The sequence below is a fragment of the Copidosoma floridanum genome, unplaced genomic scaffold (assembly GCF_036245765.1).
Source record: "Copidosoma floridanum isolate Cflo_tuat_1 unplaced genomic scaffold, Cflo_Japanese_pri ptg000021l, whole genome shotgun sequence".
NCBI classification, from domain to species: Eukaryota; Metazoa; Arthropoda; class Insecta; order Hymenoptera; family Encyrtidae; genus Copidosoma; species Copidosoma floridanum.
The window spans coordinates 13300930-13323123 of NW_028321898.1; the positions used below are offsets into that span (position 1 = coordinate 13300930).

The 22194-nt window shown below is 32.5% G+C and overlaps 1 protein-coding gene across 1 annotated transcript in view; it reads left to right on the forward strand.

Moving 5' to 3' along the window:
• Positions 1 to 1217: 1217 nt before the first annotated feature.
• The window catches only part of sv (paired box protein shaven), a 265433-nt gene continuing 244456 nt past the window's right edge, over positions 1218 to 22194 (forward strand). Inside the window, exons 1-3 of the mRNA XM_089594368.1 lie at positions 1218 to 1272; positions 9010 to 9175; positions 21340 to 21537. Coding sequence (XP_089450494.1) covers positions 1218 to 1272; positions 9010 to 9175; positions 21340 to 21537 — 419 coding nt within the window. The remainder of the gene's footprint in view (positions 1273 to 9009; positions 9176 to 21339; positions 21538 to 22194) is intronic.

Below are 22194 nucleotides of genomic sequence, written 5' to 3' on the forward strand. Positions count from 1 at the left end.
AAAATCAAGCGGCGAAGGTGCTATTTTAAGGTTAGAAGGCGGAAAAAAAATATATGCTCTACGCTTGGCCATAATTTTAAGGTCAATGACATTAATGTCCGGAGAATATAACTAACTAAAAAAAAGTGAAATTCAGCTGGTTTTACTAAAAATATGCGCTTAATCGTGCTGGTTAGATATATTCAGCAACTTATCTATGATTTCATTACACTAAGGTAAACTGCAATGGAACGAAAATGTTATTAGTAGTGGTAATTTGTCCTTTAGGATGTAAGAGCTGACTATTGTCATCAGAGCGCAAAACAAATGACCCATGTGATGTTGACACACATGACTCACTCCGATCGACTGTTGTGGAGAGGAAAGAGGTGGCTGAAAGGACATATGTATAAAGTAACTTGGCACGGTCAGTTTGCAAGATGAGAGGTATGCATAAGCACGTCACGAGAATTCTCAGATTCGTCGTATCTTATGTCATCGCTCTTCTGGTTTTGCACCGTACCTACACCCACGCACACAAGAGCAGTCAGCGTGTCGTGCTTCGCGTCTTGCATGAGCCCGCTCAGGTGTAAACCGGCTCCTGTGAGATTTGTGAGCCATAGCTGGTCCCACCAGCGCTCTGACCGCACCTTCCGGGCTGGAACTCCACTTGCCCCCTTGGGAGGCTGAACTCTGTAGCAGTGTAGCAGTCAAACAGCAATATCGGTGGTAGCAGTCAGAGTGAGAGAAGAGCGAGAAATAGAAAGGAAAAGAGAGAGAGAGAGAGAGAAAGTAAAAAAGGGACGCGCAGGCTCCAACGATCCGTCACCGTAGCAACCCTCGGGCGTACAGGGTGCCACCTCTCTAACCAATAAGGCAACTTTGGGGATGCTGCTTGTATTTGTGGGCGGGGCGCGTTTGTCCGTAGGGGCTGTGATAAGGTGGGATCGCTGGACCAGCATAGCTGACGGCTGTTGAGTGGCCGTGCAATGCTGTACCGTGGGACTCCCACGTGCCAGTTTACTAGTGTCGCTGAACGTGAGTGCGCGAGTGAACTCAAGCCCGTTGCAGTCGTCTGCTACGTCCAAGCATGCGACCCAGGCACAGCGTAAAGTGCACGCCGTGGTCGGGTCTAAAGACCGGCCAGGGGTACTACATAGAGCTTTAGCCTGTGAAAAACTAATGATAGTAGAAACAAAAGCAGCAGCAGCAATTACGACTCCCTGCTAAAAGCCGCAATGGACCTCAGCACAGCCTACCGCTACAACCAGAATATGATGGAGTATTACACGTGTAAGGCATCCTGGATGAGTTTGTGCATTAAAATCTTAATTCATGCAACTATGTAGAGAATTTGAATCTTAGGGACTGAGAGTCATGAAAAAGAGGCAAGTATTTAGTATCCGTAGTGAGTCTTTTTCATCACTAGAGAAAAATCGATTCCTGTGTGCAGCTGAGCCATGTCAACGATTCTATTTCTGCTTTTTGCACTAGCGAGGGATTATCCACCAAGCGGTCTTCAACAGCAACACTTTTGTTTTCTTACCTAAAAAATTTAAGAACCATAACCCATTTGATTAGCTTTCAGGTATAACTAATGCTCTATTTTTTCATAAAGTGGCCCACACAGTTTGATAACAAATGAATAGTTTTTCGAGGAATAACGTATTAGAAAAAAGGTTTTGAAGTTGTGTAATTAAACTGTATTTTTAAAAATGTGGTTGGATTTAACAAAAAAAAAAAAATTTCCTGTAACTACCATGCAAAAATCATAAAGTATAGCAAGGTATAGTTACGAGTCATGCATCGATCGACCTTTTCTAGACAACCAATAATCAGCTTATGCTGATGTTATGAAGACATGACGTCTTAGGTTGTGTTTAGACGGAGCAGTTCCAGGCATGTGGCACTAGTTTCTAGTTACTAGAGCATGTAAAAGATCTTTTTTGTGAAAAATTCTCTCAATCTCGTTCATTGAAACGAGTGCCAAGTGTATGATGCTGCATTCAAGTGTAGCCTTACCAATGTGTTTAAAGATGGAATCTTACTATAGTGATGAGTTGATTGAAATTTTATGAAAAAAATTCGATGAAAATCTAGCCAAGTAGATGTTACAATCTTTAGTTTAGCCCTTTTCATCACTTCTTTCTGAATTTGTATGAAATTTACATCATTTTCGAAACGGTTGTATCTTTTTTTGTAGACACGTCATTGCTTGTGACGTAAAATGATTCCTCTTGGTATCAGATTGATTCTTTTTACATTAGCTTAGTCACTTTTACTATTATTCTACACACAGTTAATTAAATCCCGTAAAAATCATCATAGATGCAACAGACATGTTAAATTGTTTAGTAATTGTTGCAATTGAATTTCCTTAGTTAGATTTTGCTATCTTTTTATTTTCGACTTCTTATTTGTTCACACACATTGGCCTAAATAGTAACTCTACTTAACTGTAAATCATCTATAAGGATAAAACTATGAATAGAGGAAGGAAGCGGGTAGGCGCTTGTGTGCCGGCGCATGAAACGAGAGGGGCAAGGTGCGTGAATGTCGAGGTTACCCTAATACTTTCAAGTTTTAAATAGTCTCAAACAAACACTTATGCAGTAGTACTGCGTAGTTACACGCATTTTTCTAAACATTAACAGTTTTTTAAAGAAATTAAAGGTATTTATTTTGTAATCACATAGTGTGTATTAACTTTGTAAGTACATTCAGTTAAAAATGAATATACTTATTATATCGTGGATAATTTTCTGTTAATTTTAGCCTATTAAAGTTTTTATTCCGCCAAGAATATTGGTGTTTTGTTTTAAAATTTTTACATAAGTGTAACTTAAATTTGAAAAAATGTGCTAGGATGAAGTGGGTAGGGCAAATCGGGTTCCTGAGCAGGTACCAGATTAGCCTTGATATCATTTTTTACTTATTTTTAAAAATTTTTTTCGATGGTTAGTAAATATAAGTAGAAAACGGAGCAATTTATGTCACGAGTTGGACATTTGCTTTAAAATTTCCTAAAATGTTGTTTACTACTCTAAAAAAAAAAGAATCCATAATTTTTACCGTGATTGTCATTACAAAAATTACTGTGCAGATGGTAATCGTGGGACAAATCGTCTATACTTGGAGATAAAATCATGAAATGATTTTTAAAAAATTACACACGTTCCTCATAGTGTCCATGTAATAACAGTATCCATCCGATGACCCGAAACTTTATCATTAAGGCAAAAATAATTAAACGTGCATCACGCACACTCAGTCAAAGAAAGTCTGTTATGAATTTACGAAATTAACATTTTTCTTCGTAGAACATTGTTCAATCAGGTTTCAAGGATATGAGTATGAATTGTCAGGTTATAATATTAAACGAAAAACATTTGGGGAGCTATTTTGCTTAAGACGTGAATAACGGATTCAGTGTGTTTTACTAAATAAATTCCCAAATTTTTTTCGTTTAATATTATAACCTGACAATTCATACGCATATCCTTGAAACCTGATTGAACAATGTTCTGCGAAGAAAAATATAAGTTTCGTAAATTCATAACAGACTTTTTTTAACAGAATGTACATGTTGCATAGGTTTACGTAAGGATTATTTGTGCATTAATGATAATGTTTCAGATTATCGGATGAATACTGTTGTTACATGAACACTATGAGGAACGTATGTTTTCTTTTTCAAATAATTTCATGATTTTATCTCTGAGTACGGACGAGTTAAACATATGATGCCACAGTGCAATAACCTATCTATATATGTGAGCAGTGGGGGAAATTTTGTTGAGCACCCGACGATTTTTACTGTTTATCACCAACAAAACTGACTAAGTTAGGGTAAAAAGTCCAAGATGTCGCTTTGTCCCACGATTACCGTCTGCACGGTAATTTTTGTAACGACAATCACGGTAAAAATTATGGTTTATTTCTCTTAGAGTACACTGAAAAAAGTGGTCTTAGAAAATGTATTATAAATGTAATAAAAATCACTATATTTTTTAAGAAAGCTTAGACGTACTCACCATATAAAAATTACTATGCTACATAGTAATATAGCAGACCCCTTAAAAAAACCTTTTGACAAAACTAAAAAGTTAGGTAAGTTAAGTTTAATATTGAATTGATGTTCTGTAAGGAATTTCTGTAGCTTTTAAAGTAGCTTCCTTGTTTACTGCTCTAGTCAAGTAGCAGAGTTTCACTTGTGTATGTATACGTATATACGTACATCAGTGTTGGTGTTATGCTACCGTCTGTCATTTATAGCCATGAAGCTGATTTTCACGTATTTCTTGGTAAATATCTTTGAAAAATGCCCCATTACCGGCATTTTACATAACAGGATTGAGAAGAAGAGAGATTTTTCTACAAGTACATCATAATTTGTCTGCTCAGGTTTTTTATCGTGAGTTGTAAAATGCCTGTAAATCTGGTATTTTTAAGCTCTGCCATATAAGCTTGTGTGAAAGGTGCAACTTTGAGCTGAAATATCTCGAGATTTTGCTTCACTTGGGGTATACTTAAACAAGGACACCGTTGAATTCCGTGGATCAAAATCTATTAAATAAAACATATTTTATTCCGTAGGTTTTCGCAAGGGAGCTACCTTAAACACTGGCAATAACTAGTATTCTTCCTAACGAATCAGTGGCTTTGAAAAGTTCTGAACTCAAAGTATAAAAACGGTAAAGTCTTTTTGTTAGCACAACATACGTTTTATGACACTTGTAGTATAGTACTATTTAGTACTCGTACTTTTACAAAGTTTAACGAAGTAGTATTGACTTTTGTCCTAACATTTTCATATATTTCGACATAGTAAGGTATTAACGTATTTAATGAGAGGTTTGCATGAATTACCAGTCAAAAGTCAAAATTACTTCGTTCGATTTTGTTACAGTACGAGTACTAAACAGCATTATACTACACGTGTCATACAAAATGTACGTTGTAGCAAAAAAATAAAAACGACCATATTTATATTTTGGCTACTTTTCAAGTCTACAGGTTATTTAGGAAAAATAATATTCATTAACAGTGTATAAAGGCTTCAGAAATTCCTTACAAAATATTAACGCAACACATTAAATTTACCTAATCTTTTAGTTTTGTTTTGCCAAATGCGGGCTTGATTAATTATGAGAAACGGTAATGTTAAGCGGCAATACATTTTTTCCAATAAAACAGTTGTTATTTATTTAGATACCAAAATTATGGTGTTCACGTTTAAGGCGCACGATATTGAGGGTTAGGATAATAGGGTTTGACCTACTCGAGATATTCAAAATTTCATGTATATTGAAAATTTGCCACCGAGTAAGTATACTATACATTAGCTATGCCACGTCTTGTCGGTCTTTGTTTAATGAATTTGGGTACATACATGCATATATAACGTAGATTCGCCATACTTCATAGTTTGTGTTATTGATTATTTATGGAATGATTTTACTATGAAAGAGTCATTTACCTTCCCCCCTTTTCTGAGGTCTGGTTATTTTTACCTATTATCTGCAAATCTGCATGCCACGTTAACAAGCATTATCCCAGTTGCCTTCTTATATAATGTCTGAGTGATTAAGTCATACAAAAAATACGACAAAGTTATCCGGGAGGAAACGACGGAACGGAGTCTCGAACTTGAGTCTTTTAGGAGGAAGCAAGCGCTCTACCGTCTTAGCTACTGAGATATCCTAATATTTCGTTCTACCTACTGTAAAATTGGGAAATACCTGTAGCCGATATCACACTGTTGGAAACTCTGCTTAATTTTAAGAACACGCCTATTTCAATTATATATAGAAAAAATTTGGCTTGCAGCTAACTTAACTATAGGACCATATTTCGTAAAAGCTGAGCCAAAAAAAAAAATTGGAAAATGAATTTGATCATTTTAAGGTACACAAGTCTTATTTTCGTTGTTTAAACGAATTTCTGACCTATATTTGTTGGTAAAGCTAAGAAATAGGAATAATAAGACTAAATTAAACCAACATACTTCAGGATTTCGGAAAACATACTTACTTTTCAAAATTTGAGTATGAAAATCTAAAGTAAATAGTCGCGTGGTCACCGAAGCTTCGTCTGCTTTCTCAAACTTACCCCATCGTGCTTCCACGTGACTTGATTATATTAAGATTTTCTATTTAACATATTTATTGTTACTTTGTTTAGAAATAATTTTTATAAATAAAAAACAGAAAAATATCTATTCATATTAATCATCCACAGACAATAGGTAACTATCAGAAAATTAAAATGTATATAAATGTTTTTTCCTCAAGATTATAGATGTACATACGCATTTTAAAAACATTTTTATTCTCAAAAGATCTGCTCTGACCAGGAGTTGAACCTCTGTCCCTTAGCTTTCGAATCAGACTCCGCAACCACTAAACCAAGGTGGGCTATGTAAGCATTAAGGAGGCTCCCTCGTGACGGATTCCGAACCAAGACCAGATGAATTTTATAGTTTAAAATGTACTAAATCCACTGATATAATTATTTATATTGCTTATCCTGCCAAACTTCGAGTTATTATTAATTTAATGTAGCGCTTTCTAACACGTATGCTTATGGTAGAACTTGCACAGGCGATGAAAACAACTTAAAAACTCGAATAAGTCAACAGTTCCCGTAATAAGATCGCACACATTTTGTACAAAAAAACCTCCTCTTTTAAATGATGCCTAGCAAAGTTAGCTGAAAAATTTCGAGATATTCTGTTGAAAATTGATCAAGTCATTTTATTTCCACAGATTAGTCTGTGTTCCCTTGAGCCAGTGATGCCAACTAGACCTGAGTTTGGGAGCAAATTTGAGACCTACGACGTGGGTTGGCATTTCTGCCCGAGGGAGCCTCCTTAACATCGATAAAGAACAAGTGGGAACGTGCACTGTTTATGATACACACAATCAAGTTAAAAATCATAGGATTTTTTGTAGACCACGGTATTGACCACAGTTAACTAGTCGCTTCAAATTATTTGTTCGTATCAATTTTTAACCCTTATAAATCAAACAATATGTTTCTCATAATAATTATATCAGTATAACCTCAAATTTGAAACTCAATAGGCGTATATACCTATAGGTGATCTACCATCTTACTTAATCAACGAAAACGTCGTACAAAATTACTTTTGAACATAGTAATTTTTACTACACTTAATAGCAATGCAGTGGAACGAGAAATTTCTTAGACACTTTTCTCAGTGCATGTTCAAGTTATCAAGTTACTGATCCAATAGTCATTTAGATCCAAGAAAAGCTATATTTTTATAAGCAAGTCTATTAACCTATTGAATACCAATAAAATTAGGCAAAAACTATTATTTAAATAATAAGACAAAACACAGGAGTAAGTGAGGGTATTATTGCGGGTTTATTTAGTAGTTGGCTTTAAACATTTGTCTGAAAAATTCAGTTAATCATTAATATTCAAACTTCAGTTACTACTACTGGTATTAGTGGACGAGGTATTGTGGTCAATTTTAATGCTAAATCAACAAGGTATCCGCAATAATACTATCATAGTAAAAAAGGTTATGTGTGCACCACTTATTGTGGATGTGATACTTTTTTATGCAAGTACAAAGTTTTGAACGCTGTTTTGACACTGAAGTTCATTGAAGATTAGATACTCCATAACTTAATTAAATGATTTCAAGAACTTACTCACCAGACCAATTAAAATATTGCATTATTTGAGAGTTCCGCAATAACTGAAGCAACAGCAACAATACCCTCATTTACCTGTAGTGGCCTTCATTGTAGTGCCAACCTTTGCCCGAATGAATTACTTGCTTTAGGGTAGGATAAATCGACTTTTTAGAGTTTCTTTTTATTTTGAACATCAAATTATAAATTAATAGACAGTGGCTAAATATTGTTTAATTATTCCAAAAGTTAGTGTATTCTCTATTAAAAAAAAAAAATTATAAAAATACTCAATTTTCTGGGGCATTAACGTTAACATACCCATATTAGACCACCGTTGACTAAGTTGAAAGAACTGAAAAACAGTAGACAGGTTTTTGAAGTTATAATTCTATAGGTGCATTATAAGCAAGGGTTAATCAACGATTTCAGATTTTGACCTTGAGAAAAAGTGACGAAAGTGAATTTTGCTTGATTCTCCCCCCTTCGCCTCGACCCTTGTGACGTACTTCCTGTTCCCTCTACACCACATGAAGCCACATCACATCACCACGCCACATATTTTTAACTTTAAGAAATTTTTAATTTTTTCTTTAATCCAATTCTAAATAAGAAACCGTAATATATTGCTTATAACCGTTAACTTATGAAATATAAATTAAAATAATACCCAATCAACGTAAGTATACTCATTCCCACGATAATTGCACCACCTTCGTACACAATATTGTTTCATAGAAGGTATTTTTATACTCATAATTATATTGTTTGCCATATAATGTTATAGAACTTCATACTTGGATACCCAAGCACCCCCTGTCCACTGGTTTTTTAAGATTTGAAAAGTTAAGAATACCCTAAAAATTAACTGTCTTTAGTATATTATCGTGAATATGTTTAATTGTAAACTAATTATTTTGTAAAGTAAATTTAAGAATTTTTCTTTAAAAATATATGGCTTGTTTGACAAATATTTCAACGATAGTTGTTACGTTTCATATTACATAAAAAAGTTTCATCGTTTTAAGAAATTGTAATAAAAATGGTATTCTCATCATCATTATCCTTATTATTATCATTACTATGACATTGTGGTTGTATATTTATTTCTTATTATCGTCTTATTTTCACAGACAAGAGATACGAATATTAAACATTTCTTCAATTCTTTAACCTTTACTATCTAAAGTTTCAATCAGAGGTGTATATTAAAAAAAACTTCTCAAAAGCAATTAATTTTTAAACGTTATTTTTAAAAGCTGTGGCATGATAAGCTTGTGCCATGCCTGTGGATGCTGAACGGATCTCTTGTATGTGTTCTGTTAAGGTTTAGCATTAACTTTTTTTCGTTTTGTATTTGCAGGTCACGGAGGAGTTAATCAACTTGGAGGTGTTTTCGTGAATGGGCGGCCTTTACCAGACGTTGTCAGGCAAAGAATAGTTGAGCTAGCTCACAGTGGTGTCCGACCCTGTGACATCTCCAGGCAGCTCAGGGTCTCCCATGGCTGTGTATCAAAAATTCTGTCCAGGTAAGTTGACCATTTTCTGTCTGATATTTATTTCTCTAATATTATTTTACTTTTACGCTGGTTTTTCATCGAACGTGGTTTTGCGGCCCATAATTTATCTATCAGCCTGCCAATTTTACTATGCGATACTGCAATAACTAAAACCAAGAAAATTAATCAATGAGATACAAGTTCGTTATTGACCTGACTAATTGTAATAGAAAAACAAGAAGAATCTAAGTATGGTACTCATTGAAGTAATATCTTAATTAATTTTAGTAATTACCTTTTTAAAAAAAAATTTTATGAATCATGTAACATTTCAAACGTTCATGATTTTAAATAACTACTGTCTCATACCTCATTACTTAGACAATTGTGATGATAAATTACGAATGTAGAGGTAATATTTTTAAGGTTTTAAAACCTTACTGGTAACCAATTATGAATAAATAAGCTTAATTTCTCATACGTCAATTAAAAAAAAATATACTTTTTCGCATTGAGTATTATTTTATATTTGACTGAGATGTAATAGATTTTCTAATCCTTTAGTAGACTTTATTTTCTTGCATCTATTCGAAGTACAGCTCAGGTTTTTTTCTAAGCAAAAGTACGTGTTGACTTAAAAAAATACTTTAAACAATTTTAACAAAAATTCTGAATCTCTTAGTGCTTTTGTTATTTTTTATTAGAAGATTCTTTATACAATCCTTATGTTTTTTATTTTTTTGTTTGATATACTTAAGTATTGTGAATTACGTAAAGAAACTTTTGCCACTTCTTTCGTATCCGTTTCATTAAATTTTTTCAAGGAATGTGTGACTTCGAAATAATCAATGGCTAACATGTGTACTACCACATGGGTTCCTTACAATACTTGACAGATACAAAGTTGTGTGTGAGTTTTATAAATAAATAGATGTTTCATGTTCCCTGGAACAAAAGCTGCAATCAGATAATATTATTAGTAATAAAATACGTCTGAATTGTATAATCTGACATTTCATATGCTAAAAGTTTTTCTAATAACTGAATGTCCAATTAAAAAATGAATTTTGTGCAAAGGAAAATCTATAGTTTGCAAAAAATCTTGGGACACTAAAAAATTAGACCTATTAGTTTAGGGATCATCTATTTTTATGAAATAAAGTAGTAATTGCCCTATTAAAATATCGAAAGACATTTGAAAAAGTATTTTACAGCTTATAATTTTCTTACAAGGTATTATTAAACGTGTTTTACTGGAAATTTAATTCAACTAAGATCAGCTGTGACTTTGAAAAATTACTTTTTTTAAAGAAATTTGAGACTATTGCAGGCTTGTTGTACAGAAATAAGCTTTGCTTATCCTGTCCATAGTAATATAAATGCTCGCTAGTCACAGCTCACAGCACTGACGCTGGTGGAAACAGTGGATTTATACAATGTACATCGATGCATACTTAGTCTTATCAGCCAATGTTTTAAATATTTCTTATGTGATTTCTGAATGTTACTGATAACGAATACTAGATAAAAATCCTAAAATAGTACAATGTACACCCCCTTTAGGCCTCCATAGATATAAAAGTACTTTTTCTATAACATAATTATGTTGTATACTGTTTTTAGAATTATTAGACTGAAAATAACACATATGAAGTTCGTATTGTTAAATTGCAACACAAGTCCTAACAATAAACCCATAAAAACTCCTTGTATGTGAAATTATCCATTTTTTATGTCGCAATACTGCCACATGTAAGTTTATTGGTTTACTCGACTGTTACTGACGAACGTAAACTCGAAATTTTCAGACTTTATAAAAGTCCCGTAAGAACATCACTAATATTCTGTTAAGAATTTTTTCGGATGTTTTTATCATACGGAATACTACTAGTTGTACCCAACCAGTACGTTTATCACATCCAAAAATGTCCAAATGTGCCCGAGGATAAAGAGCAAGTGCCGTATAATAAGTATAAACTATGCTTGGCATTTAATATTTATGAGTTATAATATATACTGCTATAGTATAGACGTTAATGTATAATGTTATAGTGTATAAATTAATATTATGTCGTGTAATAAATATAAGTTAAATTTTATTGTATCCCATAAATTATTAAATGCTTATTCATAATGCCGTATACAAATTAAGTCAAAGTACAAATAACAAAAACTAATTTATGCATAGAATTAGCATTTATAGCAAGAAGAAGCAGTTTAAACAAATTTGTACTAAGAAAGAACATTGTTGGAGTCTGTACCGTAATTAAAATTTCTTCTTTACAGCCTTCCATTTCTTCAATCAATGTATATATTTGGGCTGACACTGGAAGCAGAAAAGCAATGACATATAATTAACTTTAAGAAATTTAAACTTATTATACACCAAAAAATCTTGTCTCTTCTCACTAAACATGTAAGGGTCAGTGAGGGTTTTGTTGCGATTGCATTGTTACATTGGGCGTTTTTGAGAGGCTGGTATGCCCTCGGTAGAAAAAATAGGATCCACCACATAAGTACCATTGCACCGTGGCTATACCTTATGCCCTTTGGGGCTGGAAATAACCCCAGAAACGATGGCACTTATCCGATGGAAACTACCTTATTATGGAAGGTTTTGATAATACATTACCTAAAGGGTTCAAGCAATTCAAGTCGCATCTCATCTTACCATCAGGCAAAAGAATAAATTTGAATACTTTCAAAAAATATCGTGCACCGATGGATATAAATATTGCTTCATCATCGGGACTACTAACCCACTTCAATTGACACTATTATATTGCCTGGTTACAAAATTATCTACAATTTTTACATTTCCTTGGGGTAATGAAGTAAAGAACCTAATAATTAAGTGCCAAAGTTGTGAGGAGATACAGAGAAGGTTACTTCCAAAAAACATCAAAGAAGCACTTGAACTTTGTTGGCACCTTGGTGAAAAGTATATCAGGATTTGTACGTTATTGGTTATAATTTTCACATTTCCTTTTTTTTACGAAAAGTGAAAAACATGTATGTTAAAAAATACAGTCCTTTCTTTAAGAGCTTAGAATAACTTCACTATACTAAACTAGATTTTCTTGACTGTTTTTTCTTCAACTTACCGTGTATATGTATAATTATGATTTTTTAGTACGTTTCGGCAAAGTAACATGACAGAACTACACGAAATTCATAGAATAATGAAAATTATTATTAGTTACCATTGTTGTATCAAAAAAAGTACCCATAGATAAATAGAAAATAGAAAAAAATCATATCGTAATAGTACATTACGATACTAGTGCGCGGGGAAGGCGATTGACGCACACGTGTCAGTCACATAACCTCTCGCACGTATTGTGTATGTACAACTTTTCGACATAGTGTGCACGGGGAACGAGATTTAGAGCCATCTAATGTGGCTCTGCGAAGACCTCGATGTGCACCAGGTAGCACTTGCACGAGTGCGCAGCACGAGCTGTGAGGAGCGTGTGTAAATCAAGGTCTTTAGAGCCACAACAGATGGCTCATTATTAAGTCCCCACGCAGGGCGAGTCAAAAATACAATAACAATAGTGTAAGATTTGTAGATAATTAAGATTTGGTAAAATGTCATTTTACGTTGATTCTTTAAAGCTGATATGTTGACTCCTCAATGAGATAAATAAGAAAAAATAGTCAAAATTTTACTTTCGTAACCTGTCCGAATCTCGATTTGGCACCCAAAAGCTTCTACTTAGAAAAAAAAGCTTTTCTGCTATATCCTCGCACATACATTGTCAAGTACAGACGTCGTCTGTTACATTTATTCCATAATAGCATTAATTTTAAACCAATAAGCAAGAGTTTTCATCAAATTTCAAATGTCCAACGATTTAAACAAAAATATCGGTTGTAGCGTCAATTACTTTGAAAACCACAGTGGTCCATTTATTACCATCTTTCAATGGTCATGCACTTTTCTACTCTCACATTATAACAAGACAAACGCACATGCCAAAACTATCAAAAATTTCAATTTCTTTCACTGACACCTTTTTTAATTCTTAATTTTCGTGTGTATAAAAATTTTGGTCACTTTCATTCCCCCCACATCCACCACTCTGTTGTTCACACAGGTAAGGAAAATTTTTTTTGGACTATTTATTGATGACAAATGTTTTGTAAGCGGGAAACCGTTCGTGTTGAGCCTACAAGTCGCAATAGTACTCCAAAGCTCGAAATGTCATTTCCGTACTGTTACTTCCGTATTCCTTGGTTCTAAAATTGTCTCTTTTTTAGCTTTTGTATATCAGAACCGTACGAAAATTTTTTTCAGGACTGTTAGAATAAAACACGAGACACCTGTCTTGGAGTTTGGTACAACTGGCCTTTTTTCATGAGATTAAACAACAAATTTCAATTCCACTTCGAACACTAGTAGCGAAGGCGTATACGATTTGAAGTGGTCCATAATAGGCTTAAATGACTGTTAAAACTAAGTTCTGTTCATTAAAAAAAAAATTATTAAATTTGGTACCACTAATAAAAAGTTACAGGAATTTTTTCAAAAATTGAGAATTTCGGAAAAAAAATCTATGAAATCTCATTTTTAGCAATTTTTATCGCTCTTCTTTAAATAGCTATAACTTTTGAACGGAGGCACCAAGTGGAACTAAATTTTTTTTTAATTGATAGTTTTTAATCCTAGTTTTTATTTCATTACTATTGGAACACTTGAACTAAACAAGCAACTTTAGAAACAGACTTTTTTTTTGAAAACTGACTAAAATTTACTTACACAAAATACCGTATATCTTTTGACCCAAAAACTTTGTAGTAGAATAGCTTTAGATATTTGTTGCAGATGGTATTTAAGGTACAACTACTATGAAAAACCATTTTTTCAACCAACTTTTTTTTGAACAATTCCTTAAAGCATTTTGAGCAACTTACAACAGAATCACTCAATTGCACTGTTAGGTTATATAATATTCGTGATTTTAGTTTAGTAATTCTATCGAGCAACTGAAAATAAAAGTTAAAATAAGTTCATATCATATATATGTATACATATGCAATGTAGAGTTAATAATTTTCCAAGCATTCCACAGCTTGAAAAAGTATTTAATACAATTACATTATAAAAAAAAGGTAATCTTAAATGTGTAGGGTTGTTGTAGAGGAGGTTTTATTGTGAGTAAATTGTGAAATAGAATATACATTTCGTCCAAAGAATATACATTTTTTCTGATTAACTTTGAAGCTTTGCCATATCAAATGTGATATAATTTATGAAAAATTATTAACTTTACATGTATGGTGTTTTTATAAAGTTGTATTGTTGTACTAGACAAAATTAAAAAATGTTCATTCAATATTTCGTCAGCTAAAAATAATGACGATACTTTTCAAAATACATAGGAAAGATGGCTACTTTTTAAATAATTAAACAAAAAAGTTGCTTTTTAAACTATTCGTCAAGAATGTTACTTTTCAAGGTATTTAGAAGGAGGTGACTTTTCAAATGAAAATGCAAGAAGTATACTTTTGATAATAAATTTTTTTTCTGATACTTTGAATTGGTTACGAGAATTTTAATTAATCCTGTACAAATAAATATAATCAATTAATTCTTACACTCATAAAAACTATAATTTTTGTAGAAATTTTCTGTACTTAAGTAATTATATCGGTTTTAGTATATAATCGTTTATTTTAATAAACAGATAGATGGATTAATAAATCTCTGAGTTCACTTGATTTCAGTATAATGGTAAGCAAATTGATTTACGATTATCCCTTAGTTTATTAAAAAGTCCTCCTTTCTCTTCTCGTCAAATGTCAATTTTTAATTGTAGCACTATTATAACTAATTTTCACTGTATTACAGAGATAATTAAGTCTTTGGCTCCTTATCCTAATTGTACTCGTATTTGATACTGTAATTTGGGTAAAACTTAATTGCACTTAGATCAGCTTTAAAAATCTTGATGTAAACAATAAGATAAAAAGTTTCGGAACTCATGATGTAAATAATTTAGAACATTTACACCATTCATAAACTAAAAATTATAAAAATAATAGGTACTTCAAAACGTGCCCTTCTACATCCTCTACAGTACAAACAGAAGGTGCATGTTTAAAGCGTACCAGCATTTACCATAACTCCATACTTAAAAATCCAACGTAAGAGTAAATTAAACGTATTTATTGTTAATAATTGACTTTGGAGCAAGTATAATGTTAAGTATTTTTAGTAGTATACAAAACCCACCGATATAAATTGATTTTACAAGAACGACTCAATTTCATTATTGGTAGTTAAAATGTGTATGATCAAAGGCTTAGACATATTACTTTTAAATAGAACTACAACGATAGCATTAAACTATAACAAATTTAAAATAGTATTTATTTTCAGCCACGACATAAATGTAGGGAAAACATGGAAAAACGTGTTAAAATTTAAATTATTTTTTCAGCGGCTTTTTTTTAGTAGATTCTTTTTTCTCCATCTTTTAATATAATATTTATGTAGCCATACAAAATGAAATATTAATTTTTAAAAAACACATTGTATGATTATTTTCCAATTAAATAATATGTTTGCTTTTTACGCATTCTGCATGCTCGCCATGTTAAGCTGTGCAACTTTAAAGCCTTATTTTCGTTTTGGCACCGCTGAGCACAATATAAAAATCACCACGCTAACAGTAATTATAGGACGCAGCATTATCACGGGACTTTTGACATCACTTAAGGTAAATCTACCAAACGTTGGCCACCTTAGTAGGCCAATTCCTAAAATACTTCAAAAATATTTAAAAAAAGTAAAACTTCAGTTCTTTCTGGGTATTATTTAATAGTTATGACACTATTCTATGCTGCATGCAGAAGAAATAATTTGTTGCAAACGCAGGAAAAAAGTATTTATTTATAATTTGACTTGGTTGAATGTCTCAATTCTTGGCCACTGTAGAAAAAAATTGTCCCAGTGGCCGAAACTTCAAGTCCCAATAACTGGCCAGTCGTATGAATTGCACGCAATTACCATTGGCCAGTTATTAGGATACACTAAAAGTGAGGTTACGTTGACAGATGTCCCAAAGCCTGGCTAGCCGACCAAAATCACTTACTAGAAACACTTTTTTCTAATTTCTTGGTTAAAGTATCATCGAGATAACTTTTAATATAAAGTGTATGTAATTTTTAAGCGTGAATATTAATAAAAATATTTTTTACAGCTGCAGAAATTTGTACGAATCGTTAAATTGTGATTGTGGCCAGTCTTTGGTACCAATTTTTTAGTGGCCAAGCTTTGGTACATTAACCTTAATCAATTTGCCATAATACACAGTAAAAATCTTCTGTCGTTAAAAAAAAATTTCTCTGACCGCTCTCACCTGATAGATTATTGTCATGTGGCATTACATGTTCAACTAATTCGTAATCCATGATAAGATTATAAAATAATAGTTTTCCTACCTCGGGCGTTTTTGAGAGGCTGGTGTGCCCTCGGTAGGAAAAATATCATTCGCCACATAAGCGCCATCATCTCCGGGGCTATTTTGCGGCCCAAGGGAACTGCGAATTTTCCTACCGAGGGCCCACCAGCCTCTTAAAAATTTTTTTTAATCCCGTGCAAAAAAAAATCACACATTACTTATTGTGTCTATGTCATAACGGTATTCATCCCATCATCAAAAATATTTTCATTTATGCAAGAATAGTTTTATCCTAAGAGGATAATACGCATATTTAGTCAAAAAATATTGTTGTTCATTTTTAACATTTACATTTTTTTGTTTAACATTTTTCAAACAGGTTTGAAGAACACGTGTATTTATTTTCAGGTCATAGTATTAAACAACAACTATTCAAGGAGATATTTTGCTGAAAATCTGTGTAACGGAGACAATGAGTTCCACAGAGAAGCTTCCCAAATGTTTTTCATTCATTATTATAATCTGAAAAGTTAAACACGTGTTTTAGAGTTCCGAATAAACAATATTATCGTAATAAAAATGTAAATTCATAACAGACTTTCTTTGACAGAATTTGCATGATGCATACCCGTGGTAAGAGAAGCATGGAAAGAGAATAAGGAGGGGGGGGGCGCCCCAGTAGTTTCTGTAGAGATAATCACGATAATTATTGTTAGTTTCGTTTTTGTTCGTGTTTTTCCCTCTTAGTTTATTTACGTCACATACAAACTATTCTAGCATAAAAATTTCTAAATATTTAGTAACAGCTGTCCATAAGAAAAATGTGTGATTTTTACTAAAAAACTGAAAATACTATCAATTGAACATTCACCAATAAAAAGAAAAATAAACACATGTGCTGTTATTTAAAAAAAAAAATACTCCGTAAATTCATGAAAAAAAAAAACTGGTAAATTAATTTTTCAAATAATTTATGTTTTAATTACTGCCCTGCACGAGACAAATGTAAAAAAAGTTTTAAAATTCCGGCAGATATAATAAAACCTTACTTAAATTAAAAGTTCCTGCAAGGTTAAATCTAAAGTTTTTATTGAGTAGTAACAAAGCTTTATGGTTTGACATGGAGCTTTACATTTCTTAGTTAACAATCTAAAAATGTAAAAAAAAAATTTCATCCATTGTCATGCCTACTTCTGACCTCCTAGATAATTTAACCTTTTTTGTAATTCACTCTCGACTTTTAATGCCAGAGATGTGGATAAGTTAAGTAGTAGAGGATGACTTGATTTGGGGATGTGGATTTTATTAAATAGCGTGAATTGCTGAGCAGCTTAGTTTTCGCAAGAAAATTATTATCAACAGGTATTATGAATACGTAATTTGCATAGGAAAAAAATTGGGTTTTATTGCTAACACGATGCTAGTGGACAAGTCTACCAAAATTATAATTTGAAAAAGCAGTTAATTGAAGCAAGGTGATAAGCAGGTCATAAAAAAAACATAATTTGGCAAATATTTGCAGTATATTTTTAGTGATATTATGAAATTTAATAAAAGAACATTTGCTGATTTCGAGATCATTCATTTTTTCTGTTTTTATTTATTGTTTAATTGGTCCTGTATCATTTTTAAATGTCATAGAGTTCTCAAAGTAACTAAATGATGCTATATTGAGGACGTTCATCACACATATCGTTTTTTGTACGATCTTCCTGAAATTTCAACAGGATGCTCGTAATGATGTTAGAAAGTCACATGTAAAATCTTAGACCATTTCACAACACTGTTTTTTAGATATTAATTGTTGAAAAAACTTTAATTTAACAAGTAACCTTATGGAGGAGTCATATAAAAATGAAATTTATAAGAAAATGGTATGTAGAATTTTTCCAATTTTTTTTGTATGACGCAATACCATGATACTGGTATTATACTCAATTTCTAGAGAGATCGACTAGTTATTTTTGCAATTAAATAAAAAAACTTTGTCAGACGCCTATTTATAGGTATACAAATGCATTTAAAACAGTTGCGGGCGCTGCCGCATGCTCACTCCCCCCTTACTGCACTCTCCACATTTCCTCTCTTACTGTAATGAACGTCCTTACTACCGTTTATAACCTAAAAAAGACAGATCTTGCGGCGTTATGATATTAGTGTCTAGCTGACGATACTGTAAATATTTGTAAGTACGATTTATATCTATTTATACTCCACCAAGAGCTGTGATTATAAAAGTAATCAGAGTTTTGATGCCAGTGATGCCGTGTCAAAATCAAAGATATAAGGTCGATGTCCCAGTACTAGGTCATGTCCCAATAGTCGGTTATCTGACTAATTTTTTCACTATAAATTTTCAAAACATATATAAATCGGGTAGCTATTCAGCCACTAAGCAATTACTCTTTCAATCCAAGTTAACGTATAAACCCAATTGAAAATATAACGAAGGCCCATAAAAGAAAAAAAGTGACCGACTATTGGGACATTTCGTCTGCTTAAGCGAGCGAGTACTGGAACATCAACTTTATAGGATCATCAAGTTTAAAAGATTAAGGTTTCCAAGTTTCCACCTTAAAATGACTTTTAAAATTCATATTTTCGTAGGCACGTTATTCACAAGGAGTCAATAACGAATTAAAAAACTTTCACTCTTAAAAAATATACGATGAAAGTGAATTTTAATTTTTACGTCCGTAAGAAAAAGAAGTGGTGGTAAATTTAAATTCAATCGTTATTCCTTCATTTCATTTAAACAAAAAAAAAACATTTTATAAGGCTCAATCTTACGTCATTGCGCGTACGTGCTGAGCACCAGACGTACTCAACCGTAAATTATCTTTGAAAGGATTTACCTCTCACTGCATTCATATTCTGGTTCGTAACTTATTTTTCATTTAAGTAATTCAAGTATTCATTTACTGTTTGTTAAATCGTTTGTTTTTAAATATTTAATATTGTATGGACATTAATGAATTATTGATTAGTTAAATAATTTTTTTCAAAACTCTTAAACAATAGTATTCAAGAGTAGATTCTCTGTTTATTATTCAATTGTTTTATTCTTAATTCTTTGTTTATTTTAAAATAATAAAATAAATGTTAATTCAATTTTTGTTTTTTTTTTCACAATTTTGAAAAAAAAAAGTTTTAGATTCTTGTTTTGTCTACCTTCATTTTTTAAAAATCTTTTCTTCGGGAATAAGGTGATTTTTGAGATAAGCTACATTCACTGTTATGTAATACTACCCTATTTCAGAAAATGTTGTACTACAAGCTGTTTTTCCTAAGCCTTTCTTTGGATGTATATTGTCTATGTTACATATGCAACTAAGGATAATTGTAAGATAGTGTAAGAGATCTACGGTTTTAGTGAGAAATCACAGATACTCTAGGAAGAAATATTTTCATAAAGAATTAATCTAGACTTTTAAACATCAGTCTTTAGGAACAGCTAAGTTTTTTTGAAACATTATTTAAAAAATTCGTAAAGTGAAAAAAATTGGTTTTTTGAAATAGCACAAAAAGTATGGATTGTACGAAAAATTGGTTTGTATGTAAAATGTAGCTCTTAAGAAGATCTACAAAAAAAAAAATTGATTGCAATAGGTCATTTCGTTTGTCTATAAATTTAAAAAACTCATTAAAACTAGCATATTTTTTCGTACCTAATGGTGCATTTCGCCAGCGCAAGCGCCGGGCTCAAGGGACTCCCTGTGCTGGCCCTGGTTGGATGCGTATTAAGTGAAAAACCCTATTTTTCCTCCCAAGAGCACATCCAACCATCAAAACACCTGAGGGAGGAAAAATACATTAACATATAAAAGGTATTTGTGCAATATAAGAAAGTTCTGAATTGGGAAACGTGCAATAATAAGAGATTATTTACTTTAAGTTCCCATTTGTGTAACTTTTTCAGGTCCTGATATATCTTCCATGATAGTATGAGGATCATTTTTTGATCCCACTTGCTTGTGAATATAATTATATAAAGTTAAACAATGAATTGCCGTTAAACATTCTTCTACATGTAATGATGTGTCCCGTATGAAGAATTATCTCTCTGTAACTGTAATCTACTTTCTGTACAATTAAGTTCAGTAACAAATACCTTAAATTTTTTGTGGAATCCGACATGCTTAAATGTAGTGCCAGTACCATCATAAACATCATTAACTCAAGGTATTATATACATTTGCATACAATCTCTTCCTGTATTTTCCTGGGTATGAATTTTTATAAATTCTTTTTAAAATTTTTTTGCATAGTGCATGGGTAATATTTGCCACGATTAAAATAGAATGATAATCACTTGACAAAAACCAAGTGAAAAGTTTTATCTACACAAAACTACGAAAAATATTGTACAGAACTTAATTAAGATGACTAAAATAATCGAATAACGTCACACTCGTGGCCAGTACTGGTAGCTCATAAAACGAAATCACACTCGTTCTACGTAATCGTGCTATCAACGCTTTATAACTTTAGCCATTCGTGTGACTGACTATTGTACTCCTGATCGACGCTGGAAGCTAGTGCCGCGCGATTAATCGCCAACATCCAGCAAAATTTAATAGTGGCAATATGAAAAAGCCAATACTATCAGACTTAACTGGCAAATTCTTGCCCATAAAGTTTTTTTAGCTGCACTTGGCTGTGTTTGCTGTGTTAACATATAGGTAGACATTACTCTCATTGACGTCATCTCATATATTCTCTCCTTTCAGCTGCATTTAGTGAATATAACAACATTGATGCCTTTTTATTTGGATTGGTTAACAGGTATTATGAGACTGGTAGTTTCAAGGCCGGAGTAATAGGGGGCTCCAAGCCAAAAGTAGCAACACCACCAGTAGTTGATGCGATCGCAAACTACAAAAGGGATAATCCCACGATGTTTGCCTGGGAGATACGTGACAGATTACTTGCTGAAGGCATCTGCTCACAAGACAACGTACCATCCGTCTCATCAATCAATCGGTGAGTGTTTTTTTCTCTTTTTTTCCATTTTTCATTAAAAAAACTTTTGTTGTGTTTTTTGTTTCTTCTCCGTCACAATAACACTTTTTACTTTTGGTTAAAGACTATTATTAACGCTAAATTTATATCATTTATGGTTACACTGAAGACTATCATTAAAAAAAAAAAAAAAAAAAATTACAGCAATAATAATTATCAAAATGACAAAAGTACTAATAACTTTCGATGTAACATTGATTATAATAACAATAATTACTTCATTACTTATTAGGGGATTGGAATTAAATCTTGATAAAATACTAGATAGAATAACTAAGAGTCCATTTCTACAGGTTTTAGTATGGTTTGAATTTCGTCCAAATTATTCCATAGTAGAGGTAGTAGAATATGGCTTTGCTTGCGGCTGGATCGACAAGAGGTGCACTAATCTCGGCTATCGCTGATTAATTTGTGTGCACTCCCATTATAGGAGCTTAGTATGAAAGCGAGGTGAAGAAATAAGAGGGAAAGAGGGAGGGGTGGCGCAAGCATCAAGGCTTGGTGCTTTATCGTGAAGTTGGATGATCTCTACTCTCAGCCCGTCATAGGAGTTGCTATCCCCATTAGAGGTGGTGATCGTATTATCTTGTTGTGCCACGGGGAAGGGAAGAAGCGAGG